The sequence below is a fragment of the Barbus barbus genome (assembly GCF_936440315.1).
Source record: "Barbus barbus genome assembly, chromosome: 17".
Classification (NCBI taxonomy): domain Eukaryota; kingdom Metazoa; phylum Chordata; class Actinopteri; order Cypriniformes; family Cyprinidae; genus Barbus; species Barbus barbus.
The window spans coordinates 13,262,896-13,276,074 of record NC_136745.1 but is presented as its reverse complement, the minus strand read 5'-3'; the positions used below and the strand labels follow the sequence as shown (position 1 = coordinate 13,276,074).

The window sequence follows — 13,179 nt, the reverse complement described above, 5'->3', positions numbered from 1 at the left end:
AAATTTTTGCAGCATGACTTTTTTTCATGGTAGTTAAGCATATTTTCTCTTGATTCTTCATTACTGTGATGCGTACAGATTTACTTTTGAATACTTTTTGTAATCTCAGTGGTTTTTCTCATTACTGAAAGGAAGTATTTTTACCCGAATAAATTTATAGACAGTTATTATAACCTTAATATACAAGGCAATATAAATAATGCACTACCATTCAAGAGTTTGGGGGTCAGTTTTTTTTAAGAATATATATATTTTTAAAAAAAACAAATGAATACTTTTATTTATGCATTAAATGATGTATTAAATTGACCAGAAGTGACAGCAAAAACTTTTATAATGTTAAAATAGATTTCTATTTCAAATAAATGCTGTTCTTTTGAACTTTCTTCAACAAATCTTTAAGAAATGTATAATGGTTTCCACAAAAACTTTTAGTACAACTATTTCTTAACATTGATTATAAAAAGAAATGTTTTGAATGAGCGGAAAATCAGCATATTATAGTGATTTCTGAAAAATAATGTGACACTGAAGTCTGAAGTAATGATACTGAAAATTCCACTTTGGATCACAGGAATAAATTATTATTTTAAAATGTATTAAAACAGAAAAGTTATTTTAAATGATAATATTTATATCAAATAATTGGGAAGTGTAAAAGATTTTTAAAAAAATATTTAAGTCTTACTGACCCAAACCTTTTTGTTTTGTTTTTTTACAGTGAAGAAAATTGATGTAACATCAACTTTACTGTAACACACATACTTTAATTTTCACATTACAAAGCATAATTTCTTATGTTGCCCAGTATTGTTTTTTTATTATATTAGTCTAAAGGAGCTGAAGAATGAGGAAAGCATGTTTGAAAGCCTCTAGACTCTAAACAAGCACATTATTTTGTTTTTTTTCAGTGGTAAACAGGCCCTTACCTTTTGTTTGAGGAAACAGTAATCTAAACCCAGGCAGTATCTTGCTCTTTTCATCTTTCAGTACCGTGTTCAGTGATAAAGTCTGTGCAAATACTGGTCCTCAGGCAGGCTGAGTCAGCAGTTGTAATGGCTGGATTCATGCATTGTAGTAAATAAGGCTCAGACGTAAGTGGTCTCTTGTTCCACATTGTCTCAGTCAGTTTAGCAGACCTGTCTTTTGTTTCTGAATAGTACTTCATTTGAAGTCTTCAGTCCTCAAGCACACCAAACTGAAGAAGCACGTGAAAAGGAGAAGCACGTGGTGAAATGATGACGTAACTGACTGCATTACCTGCCCACAAATAAGCATAAAGCATGACAGCCTTTATTTATGAGTGTTATGAGCATTTAAAAATGCTTTTCTGGCCTGGTGTTACAGGTGTGCTTTTATAAGGGTGATTTTAGAGAGGGCTGCTCTGAATCTGCCGTGGTAGGGTACCTGACGGTGCTTCTCAAATCCCATCACAGTGGATATTAACCAGACTGTTGCCGAGCTTGAAAAAGAAGTCACCCTTCTGGAAAGCATGGGAAAGCATGCTACCTGAGCTTGTGCACCTCATCCACGGACAGCTTTCTAGAGGCACCCCGTATATTAAACACCCTAATGAAACTTATTTTGCTGGAAGTCCTGCTTTTTCTCTGCTTCACAGTCTGCTGGCTGCTGATTAGCTCAGACTTCTTAGTCAGGGAACATTTTAACTATCGGAAAGAATATTCTGAGTGTCCCGGAAAGAAGCCATCGCTGTAGCAGTCAAGGCTTAAGAACGACTGAACCCAGACTGCATTTCGTCCAGATGCACGAAACCTCTTTCCCGTTCCCATTACTGCGGTTGAGATTTCTGGTGATGCAATGACAATGTCACAGTAATGTTTGACAGCCTCTCATACAAAATCATGAGGGTGTGTGGACAGTCGTTGATTTGAAATGCAATAAAATAAGTCAACCACACTCAACTGGACTGGCCACTTGAATCAAATTCCCTCCTGCGTTGACCAGTTTTGGTGATATTTAATGAAAATTTTGTTTTAAGGATTTAAATGGAGGATATTCGTAGTTAAATGTAGCTTAAACTATGTTGACAGCATCTGCAACCTGTTGTCAATAGCCGCAGGAAAAAAAAAACGTCAATAAGACCTTAATGTCTCATGCTCAACAAGGCTGCATTTTTTTGTTAAAAATTATAGAAAAAAACAGTAATATTGTGAAATATATTCTAAGTTAAAATAACTAATTAGTTTTAATACATTTTAAAATGTAATTTATTCCTGTGATGCAAAACTGAATTGTCTGCATCATTAATGGTCTTCGTCACATGATCCTTCAGAAATCATTCTGATATGCTGATTTGGTGCTCAAGAAACATTTTTATTATAATCAATGATGAAAACTAGTGCTGCGTAATACATGTGTGAAAACCTTAATAAAACATTTTAGGATTCTTTTGATGAATGGAAAGTTCAAAAGAAAAGCATTTGCTTTAAATATGATTTATTTATTATTTGCTTAATAAAAGTATTGATTTTTATTTAAAAAATATTAAAGAAATCTTATTTAACCCAAACTTTTGAGTGGTAGATTAGGTTACATTGGATCCCTCTCATCAATATTAATAAAGGAGAGTATTTTTAGGCTTCCATAACACTGTAATGAGATGCAGCCCTAGTTTCTGACCTGTTCAGTGGGCAGCTGTCTGCCTGTCTGAGGTGTGAAGTGTTCTTTTGGGCAGGTTGAATCACAAATTAATCTATTTCCATTGATGAAGTGCAGACTTGTTTTGGAGACTGGCAAATGTGTGGGGGAGCAGGTTGAGATAATTGCTTTTTTGTGTTTGATGAATGTTTCTTCACTGTGTAATGAAGAAACACTTCCCAGAGTCACAAACTTGTGCTCAATATAATTCCAGCCCTGAGAAGCAATGAATTACAAGTTCTTGGAATCTTAATACGAATTATGATTAAACATTGATTGTTTTATAATGCGAAGATGATGTTTGGAAAGAAAAATGCATGTGCCACAGTATTTTAAAAGCAGAATTGTGGAGAGATGGATGTGCACAAAAAGGTGGTTCTTATGGTTGTCTGGGGACTGTCTTGCTAAGTTTTTTGTTTTTTACATTTTACCCCACCAGGTGACCTGAAATCAGAAGATCCAGCCAATAAGGAAGCAGGAGACGAGAAAGCAGAGGAGGACAATGACTACCATCGCAGTGATGAGCAGGTAGGTTTCCCTGTACCCATCTGACCTCACTAATGTCCCACAAGGGAGCCTCACGTTCTGTTAGCGTGTCCTAGTTAGTTAGAACGCGTAAGGGCTATGTTTGAAATATCATACCACTGTACTAGTCTATTTCTGCAGTGTACAGTACTTTGGAATGCATGGGTGACACATATTTCCCAATCTACAAGACCAGACCCAGCATAGAATAGCAAATCCCATAATGCAGTGTGCTGAGCATGACCAGTTTCCATTTTTAGAGTAATGAATGAACCAATTATATCAACTTTTAACTTTATTTTCATTTAAGACTTTTTTTTTGCACAAAATTTCATTAAAAAATAATTTTTGAAAGTCCACCAAGCCTGACAAAGCCATAAAAAGCAGTAATATTGTGAAATATTATTACAAGCTAAAGATGTCTTCTTTAATATATTTTAAAATATAATTATTTAAAAAAAATATTATAATGTTGTATTTATTTAATATTTATATTTTTGACATCAATTTTGAATTATTAAATTAAACATGCACATAATGAGGTCAAGTGTCGCATAATACTGTTTACTATTATCTTTGCATAATGCGTTTACCTTTATATATAAAAAAAAACTCTAATGCAGAGCCATTTCAGTGTTTTAGAGGGTTGGTAGTTTCATTAAAGACTTTTTATATATATATATATGTATATATGTGTATATATATGTATATATATATGTATATATATTAGTAGATTTTGTATTCCTGCTCTCCTCTTCTTAATAATGTAATAACAGAAGGTTGTGCGGCTGCTGTCTACTCACTGCTTCTGCGTTAGGAATACAGATTATCTTCCTTATATAGATTGTGATACCAAGTGGAGTGTAGGGTTTTCTGTCTGTTATGCTGCATATACCATCTTGGATACATTTGCGTGGTTGGCAATATTAAAATATATACAATTTTTTTGCAATGATTGCATTTCCAGCAAAAGCAACTCAAATAAAATAACTCATGCTGTGATATAAGATTTCCTAGTGGAGTGTGTGCATGTGTGAGCGAGATTTATAGAGCAGAAAGCACAAAGAAGAACAAGGCAAGGAGATGGTATGGTGTAAATGGCTTAAGTATGAGTGTGTGTTCTTGTTTGTTGGAGGAAGAGATCGATGAAGATTTCAGAGTTACTGATGTCCTGTGGTCATGAGTTGTCTTGCAAAAGTGCGAGGACGGATTGTCTGTTCTTATGGCCTGCTGTAGTAAAGCTGAGACAGGCACTTTGGCCTCATATATAATGTAAAAGGTGAATGAAAATTTCATCAGTGCTCATTCAGCTATACGCGGATGGCTGTGAAACACTTCTGTGTCTGTTGGTCAGACCCGTCCAGCATATATTTATCTTGCTTCGTCCACCATTTTGAATTTAAGCACATTATAGGATTGCCTTTAATAATGGGAATTCTGCAAACTGAATCTTTTGAGCAGTTTGTTTTTTACAATCATAAAATGGTGGTTCAGAGGTTATGGCTTGGTCTACAGACAGTCATCTTCACATGATGGATGTTGTTAATTCTGACTTGTCCAAAAGAGTCCGTTTAGTGGGTCTCTGAGTTGTTTACTAAAGAAGCACTGGGACCAATTCAGTCCAATCTGTGAAAGAATCATTCAGACCAAACGATACACAGTAAAGATTTATTTAAAGTATTGTTAATTTTTCTACATTATTTTTGCATATTTATCTTGCGTTACATTTATCAGAAATCTATTTGTTTCTGTAAACTGGGTCAAGCTGTTTGTTTTAAAGAAAATCAAAATCAATAGTTTGATTTTCAGTGATTATTTTTGGTCCTCACATAATCGTCACCACATGTTGCATGTTGTTAATCGAAATCACTGTGAGTCTGACGTATCCAAACGAGTTCGGTGAGTCTTTGAAGGACCACTAGGACCAAATCAGTCCAGTTTGTGTAATTCAGAACACGGGAATCACTGAAAAGATATGACTCATAAGAATGATTCATTCATTGAAGATCACCAGTTGCCTGTAAAACAGATTAGAAAGAGCCAAGGGTTAGAGAGAGTGTAGAGAATAGACATTTAAAAATTAAATGGGCTGATTTTGGTGCAAGAAACTTTAATTTAGTTCTGACGGAAAAATTAAATACTGGAAGTGTAGAATACAGCCTTTTTAAAATTACTTATGAATACGTGCTTATAATAGCATGGCGAGTGTGTGATGGATACCAACCTCTGGTGATTCCCTACACAAACCAAAATACCCTTGTAGAATTAGATTTTAAATCACAATAATCAATAGCTCATGGCATCTTGAGGAAGGAAGGATATTCAGTGGTGGCTGCGGCAAATAAAAGGCCTCTTATGTGGTTGTTCTGATGTCTGGAGGTTTAATTGGTTGAGTGAGTTCACCATTAGTCATCTGTGTGACTGTTTGCGGTGAGTATAGCAGCCCTGGCCGTGCAGTAATGACCAGAGTAATCACACACGCGCGCGCAGCTAATGGCGAAGTTCCTTCCTTGTGTTTAATAGTACGCCCATGTTTGTATTACATCTCACCACCACCTGCCTATAACCGAGCAAATCTCCGATTTACAGCACACTGTTCTTGTAAAGAATGTGGTTGTACATGGCCCTCAGAAATCCTCAGTTTTCTCCCGGCACCGTTTGCCCTTGAAATGGGCCGGCATTTAGCCGCCAGGCGCAGCTGCCCCTCCTCATCCTTCTCCATTACTGTCTGTTCTTGGTGAGGCCTGGTCCAAATGGGCCGCTGTGCCACTCTGCACTGCTCAGTCACTTATCGACAGAAGGACAGAGGTACTGGGAGAGAGAGAGGTATGAAATCCTTAATGTGTCTTGACTCTCTGAAGCCCTCACTCTGCCACTGCACCTGCCGGGCAGCCCGAGGCGACCGCAGTCGACTGGCGACTCAACCCTCAGCTCAGTTTTGAAAGATGGCAGAGCTCTCACTGGCATCTCCTGCTTTGTTGTGGAAATTGTGTTGGTGGTGTCGGTATTTGTGTGTGAGGCTATGCATTTTTTGAATTAGAATTATGTTGCTTAACTTTGAATCTTGGCTTGATGACCTGTCTGGGTTTATGCTTACGTTTGTGATGACATTAATTTAGCTTGTTAATTTATCGAGTGATACATCTTAAGGAAAAAGTATAATGTGCTTTCTTGACACCCAGGACCTAAATTTAACACTTGTAAATCACAAAACTCATATTTAATAATTTTTTTGACTTGTTACTTTTTAGAAGCTCTATTGCAAACACAATTAACAGTTTAAATCAAATTATAGTAATGATATACAGCATTTAAAAGTTTGGGATTTGGTATAGTTTTTGAAAGACATTTCTTAAGCTTAACAAGGCTGCATTTATTTGATCAGAAATACAGTAATATTGTGAAATACTAATAATGTACAGTAATGATTTTCTATTTATGATGGCAAAGCTGAATTTTCAGCATTATTACTCCAGTTTTCAGGGTCACATGTTCTTTCAGAATCATTCTAATATACTGATTTGCTGATTAAGAAATATTTCTTAATGTTATCAATGTTAAAAACTGTTGTGCTGCTTAATATTTCGTAACAAAAAAAGTGATACTTTTTTCCCCTCAAGAATCTTTGAGTATAAAATTCAAAAGAACAGCATTTATTTAAAGTTGATTTTTTTTTTTTGTTACCTTAATGTCTTTACTGACAATTTTGTTCAGTTTCCTTGCTGAAAAAAAGCATCCACATCTCACACTAACCCCAAACTTTTGAATGGTCTGTTAAGTGATTCAAATCAAAGATGTACAAAATGTCTGCTAAAAACATCTGTTGCTCACATTTTCTTCTCTCAGCATCATTTATCTGGGATGCCGCATTCTTCACGAATGCTTAGTTTTCTCTCTTTTGAATTCCATGGGTAGAAGATTCCTCACAATAACCCACTAAAACATGTCTTCACGTTGTTGCGACAGGCGCCATCAGAGACTGAGAATGACTCATCTTGCAATGAAGTTGTGTTCTCACAAATATGCTAGGAAAGTGATAGGGATAAAATATTTTTTTTTGAATAACGCAAAATTTAAGCTGTGTTCAAATGTACAGGGTTCCTACGAGGTTCAAGCGATTCAGTTCATTTTATAAGATTAGCTCATTTGGAAAACCCTGCCATGTCATCAAACACTTGTATATGATGACAACACATATTTGTGTACATAAATATACTATACATTTAAATACCAATCTTTTCACTTGTATTGAAAATTATTTACCTCCAGTTGCTTCTCACTGCAAATTGCTGTCTGTTTAAACCTATAAAATGACAACAAATCATTTTCAGTGAGAGTTTCTAGGGGATGTGAGTGACAGCGATCATTGGTGAAAGTTTTATACAGGTCTAACAAAGCAACAAGAAGATTGTGAGAGCCTTGAATAGAGATTGAAAGATCCTTCTACCAGGGTTTAGTACCTGAAATATCATGTTTTTACATGTGTAAATATTTTGTGAGGCTCTACATGGTATCTGATGTTTAGTCTGAGCCTAAAAGGTAATTGTTGAATTTTTTTTGTTCACACAATGTAGTTATGTTAGTCAGTCTCTCTTGCTTTTGTCTGTTCAGGTGAGTATCTGTCTGGAATGTAACAGCAGTAAGCTCAGAGGACTCAAGCGGAAGTGGATTCGTTGTTCGGCTCAGGCGACCGTTCTCCACCTCAAGAAGTTCATCGCGAAGAAGCTAAACCTGACATCTTTCAATGAGGTATGTGAACCGCCAGACCTGAAGCTCCCTCATGCTAAGAGTGAAGTTCAAAACGAAACCCATTATCTTCCTTTTCCCTCGGTTGAATTTAACTCGTTAGAGACCTTTGCCACCATGCCGGCCGGCATCGGCGTTCCCTTCATGACAATGGCCCTTGCTTGAGTCACAATGCGCATTTCAAAGCTCCTCCGCGCTGTCACGATTCCCATAAAGCTTTCAGCGTGCCTCATATTTTCAGAGACAAATAATAGCCTGTAATATCATTTGCTCTCTGTCATGTATCTCGCAGCCTGCCAACATCTCATAGTACAATTTAACACAAAACTTGACTAAGTATTGCTGCTCCATCACCCTTTTTTCCCTCCTTTGTGTTAGAAATGTGTGGGCTATTCCACCGCACACATCCGTCAAAAACTTTCCCCCGCAATAATACTGTCAGATGCCTGTTGTTCTCGGCGAGTATCGAGAGTTATAGCTGCCAACAGCACAATACTGCTCCGAGCCAGATAAAAAAAAAAATACGACTCCGAAATGGCAGCGGTTTGTGTAGTGGCTCTGCTTTGAAGTGTAGGAGAAAAGCTAAATCTTTGAAGAACTAAATCCTAATAAGCATCAAAAGTTTCATTGTTTCACTGTCAGACGTTTCTGTATCTGAACATCCCTGGCTCGCATCCTAGATGACTTTAAACACTGAATAGTGCCGAGAGCTCATGGCCTCCAGCAGGTGTTGCTGTGGTCGTGCTGCTCTTATTTCACTCACAGCGAGCCAAAACACACAGATATGGCACTGGTGTTTCACTGCGCACTATTCCAGAGAGAGCGGCATCCCTTATACTGTGATACACACAATCCTTTGGGCGGTTATGGCTGCTGTTGTACATTAAAGGTTTTGCGTCTTTTGTTTTGGCTTGAATAATAGGTGGAACTGAATGTTGCGAGTGTACAAAGGACTGTCACTTTTTTGTAAAGCTCCGTAAAATCCCACCTGTCCCCAGAGACATTCGTACACAATTGATTATGCGGTTCTCTGGAAAACTTTATTCTGATTGGTCAGTTGTAGCGTTCTCTGGACATATTTTGTATAATGGCTGATAAACTGTACATTTGAGCAATGTTCTACTTATGATCTACATACAGTAGCTATTAATAAAATATTTTTGTTGTAGTAGCTTTGATTTAAAAAAATCACTCCTATAAGTAATAAATAATGCGTATAGAGAGAGAAAGAGATTATTTGTTTATTTGGTGATTGGCCGTGTAATATGTTGGATTATCTCTGCAAAACTAGATGTTTTAAAACTCAGCTATACTGTGGGGTGTAAGATCTCGAGATGCATTTTTAATGTTTTAACTTGACACATCATCGGAAAAACTTAACATTTATGTCATGAAAATGTCCATTTGAGTCCGACAGTAATTGCCTAAATGTTAACTTGAGGCAGAGAATTCAGTTTGATTGCTGTAATGTTGTGCTAATGTTGTAAGAATGCTGAAACCTTCTCCATGAAGTCTGAGGTTGCTAAAAATGTAAAACTCATTAGGAATCATTCAAGATGGCTAACTGGTCATCGAGCAGCAGACTATTTGACCATCCTGACCCATCCCTAATAAGGGTCCCATTCAGTTTATTGTGCAATAATGAGCAGCTGACTTATTTAAAGGTGCTGAATGTAATCTTTTGACTGTACTAAAGCATAAAAATAGCATAACGTGTTTGCAGATATTTAATAAACATGCTAAGTTCACTTTTTTTCTCCATTTAAACAACATTAGAGCCAGTTATTCTGCTTTGAAATATGTGCTGCTTGTTGGAATGTTTCATTTTGGTCTGTGTGACTCCGTCCACTGTGAGTGTAACCAATAGTAGCAGCCATTAAAGCCAGCAAACGAACTGGGTAAAACAACTGATAAAACAACTCATCACCTTAAACTGTAAGGCTCGTTGACTAACGTTGACTTGTTCCTTGTTGCATCTTGCAACCTGTGTGAGCGTAGAGTCTGAGGAAGAGTGTGTGGGAGAAACAACACTCTCCGATATTTTGAATTTGGATCGCAGTACCCATTTCAACTGCTAGCTGTCATTATTACATACTGCACCTTTAATGGTACTGCAAGACTACTGAAAGAATAGTTTTGTTTAGTCTTTTCTCGTATACTGTGTTTTTGGGGCTTGTTTGCTATAATTGTGTGCTTATTTTCAGCTGGACATCTTATGCAATGAAGAAATCTTGGGCAAGGACCATACTTTGAAATTTGTTGTGGTAACAAGATGGAGATTTAAGGTAATTAAAGATACATTTGTGTCAATGCATGTTTGTCATAGATTAGTTTGGGATTATTATTCCTGATTGCCATCCTGATGTGCATGTCACGTTCTATACATTCATGGATAATTTACATAATTTGCATGCATGCATAATCAAACACAGTATGTGAAGATATGAAATTGTCCTTGTGTTGTCTTCACCAGTATTATATATTCATCTCTACCATCATAAGTAATGTTCATTCAACAGCAAGTCATTTTGAAATTGACATTTTGATGCAGAGAATCTTTTTTTTTTTTTTTTTAAAGGTTGCATATCTAATTCTGCTTCCCTGAAATGCCATTGCAAAAACAATAGATGCACTTGACTTTCTGTGCCTTTGTTTCCATTCTAGTGGATCAATGACTTTGTCACACGAATGCTTGTGTGTTTTGTGTGCGTTCCAGAAATCCCCCCTCCTCCTTCATTACAGACCCAAAATGGATCTGCTGTAGTTGGACAAAAATGCTTGGTTGTTTTGGCCCAGTGGCTGAGGACTGTGCTACGTGCTATATATGCAGAGACCATCAACGCCCACACCAAACAAACACCCGTCAACACAGATACGAGCCAGCAAACAACAAAACCAGCACAGCCACTGCAACACTGGCGACTTTTGGGAACAACTGCTTTTCTCTGTTTGTTCGTCCGCTATATGTCCTAGATATGTGAAAAATTGAGAGAAAGCATATATTTATACTTTTGTATAGATGAGAGAAGTGGAACCAAGACCCTATTGGTGCGCTGTTTACACTATTAAAACAAAAAAAGACAAAAAAAAAAAAAAAAAGGTCATGAGAAAAGGTTTAAACATTTTTTGTACCATTGGACTTTGTTCCCACTTCAATTATGGGCAAAAAGATGGTGCTCGGTGTCTGCCGTCCTCCTTGGAAGTGTCCACTTTTACACTGCTAACCAGAAGAGAGGAGGCGTTTCAAACTGACTGCTCTCTCTCAGGTCTTACCCAACACTTCTCGGGAGCGCAGAGCCTTTCTAAGCTTATATAAAGCAGTTTATATGAGTGTATTATTTCAGAGCGGTTTCTTTCTTTACTTTTCGACGTCGCTATGAGTGAAATTGTGAATAGGCAAATTTATGTGTAGTATTTATGTTCTATTTACCAATATTGTATATAAAAGTTGTTGGTGGAGAGAAGGGATGAAATATGTAATGAAAGTGTGTGAAAGACTAAAAGGCTAGAAAAATAGAGACCAATTAGAGTGGTTTTCCGAAAGTGCTATATTTTGGCCTGCGTTTATGTGGCTACATGGAAAACATAAATATTTAGCTAAATTCAAGGCAGATTCCAAATTGGGTGAATCTCACTAAATATTTTCACCCCAAAATCAAAAGGAAAAAAAAAAAAAAAGAAATTGTATTTTGCCTAAAGGAAATGAAGCTTGGTTTGGGACCATTAAGATTTGTTTTTACCATTATTTTCAGGACCATTACTCAAATCCCCTGCCAGAATTCAGACATTATCATAATCCATCTGTATATGTTTTTGTGATTTTTCATTCTATAATACAGTAAAAAGTGTAATACAGTAAAAAAAAATATTTTTAGCATTATTTACAGCACACCTTAAAGTCAGTACAGTGTATACATCTGTGATGTATAACTACAATTTTAAAATCACATTTTAATAAGATATTCTTTTATTATATTATTAATCATATTTTTTTGTATTTGCATTGTGGTAATGAGCAGTTTTGTAGAATGTTATTTATTAAGAAATAATGTCACAATGCAAAAAAGTCTTAATGGTCATAAAAACAATCTACAATCTAAATATAATTTAATAAAATAATAATAATAATTATTATTATTATAATTATTATTTTATAAATTATTTTACAAAAGATATACAAATTATTTTAGTGCCCCCCGTTAGATTTTGGGGTAAAATATGACCCAAGCAATTTGACAAGGGTTATGAAATTCAGTACATCTCTTTTTAGTGGCGCAGACGTTTTATGATGCAAAAAGCTTATATTTTGGTTCTCTTTAAGGATGATTTTTAAGTGTCTAATTAAACATCAGTGATTTAAAATCAATTTTTTTTTAACAAGAAAGGTGCTTTTAATCATTTGATACTCCCAAATTTTAATTTGCAGCTCTAGAATCATTAAGGATGTGTGAGGATGAATCCTTAGTATGTTAATATCTTTAACTTACTTTCATAAACAGCCAACCCCTCATATACACGAACGTCCTGTCATATAATCCCACAGCCTCAATGTCATATATGCAATGCATTACCATTTAATTGAAGAACATTCAGTCCTTACAATTTCGTGATGTCAGTTCTCTGCTCCTCCGCAGTACGAATGTAACCCACAAGTAACCGTCCATATGTATTATACAGTTATTTGTTTTATCACTGTCTTTAGTGCCAAAGGCTTCATACTTCTTCCTGACTTCACTCTATTCCGGATGGCAAGCTGCATGACTGATTTAATATAGAGGAATATGGCAAATTGAGACCAGAGTATGATTTTTCGGGTTAGGTTAGTGAAAATTGGCTAGTTTTTGAAATCGATGGATTTATTTATTTATTTTTGTTTTGTGAGCCCTAATGAATTGAAGTCGTTTTTATTTCCATTGTGGCAGACAATTCTAGTTGATCGAACATTAAAGGGCTCTTATCAGATTTCTAACATAAATGTATTTGAAATCTTTCTTAAAGAGCTAATTGACTTTTTATATCCAAACATTTACTTAAAGTCTGTTTTTACTTTAAAACAATCCACTATAGCAGTCAACTTTTACACGGGTAAATGCCAAACCAGCTTGACCAAATCTCTCTGAAGTTATTCCACAAATACAGATTTTTTTTTTTTTTGTATATCAAATACTGGAGTCTTGCCCATGAGTCTTTTTTCACTGTCTTATAATGTGAATTATCTCAGTATGCGTTCTGTTTTCAACTTCACTGCAT

At 35.9% G+C, this 13,179-nt stretch overlaps 1 protein-coding gene across 1 annotated transcript in view; it reads left to right on the top strand.

Annotated features, from left to right (window-relative positions):
• Nucleotides 1-11,580, top strand: part of LOC306883648 (polycomb group RING finger protein 3-like) — a 38,324-nt gene extending 26,744 nt beyond the window's left edge. Inside the window, exons 7-10 of the mRNA XM_079439010.1 lie at nt 3,098-3,186; nt 7,795-7,932; nt 10,134-10,214; nt 10,646-11,580. Of these exons, the coding sequence (XP_079295136.1) occupies nt 3,098-3,186; nt 7,795-7,932; nt 10,134-10,214; nt 10,646-10,693 (356 nt within the window). The 3' untranslated portion in view covers nt 10,694-11,580. The remainder of the gene's footprint in view (nt 1-3,097; nt 3,187-7,794; nt 7,933-10,133; nt 10,215-10,645) is intronic.
• Nucleotides 11,581-13,179: the final 1,599 nt, after the last annotated feature.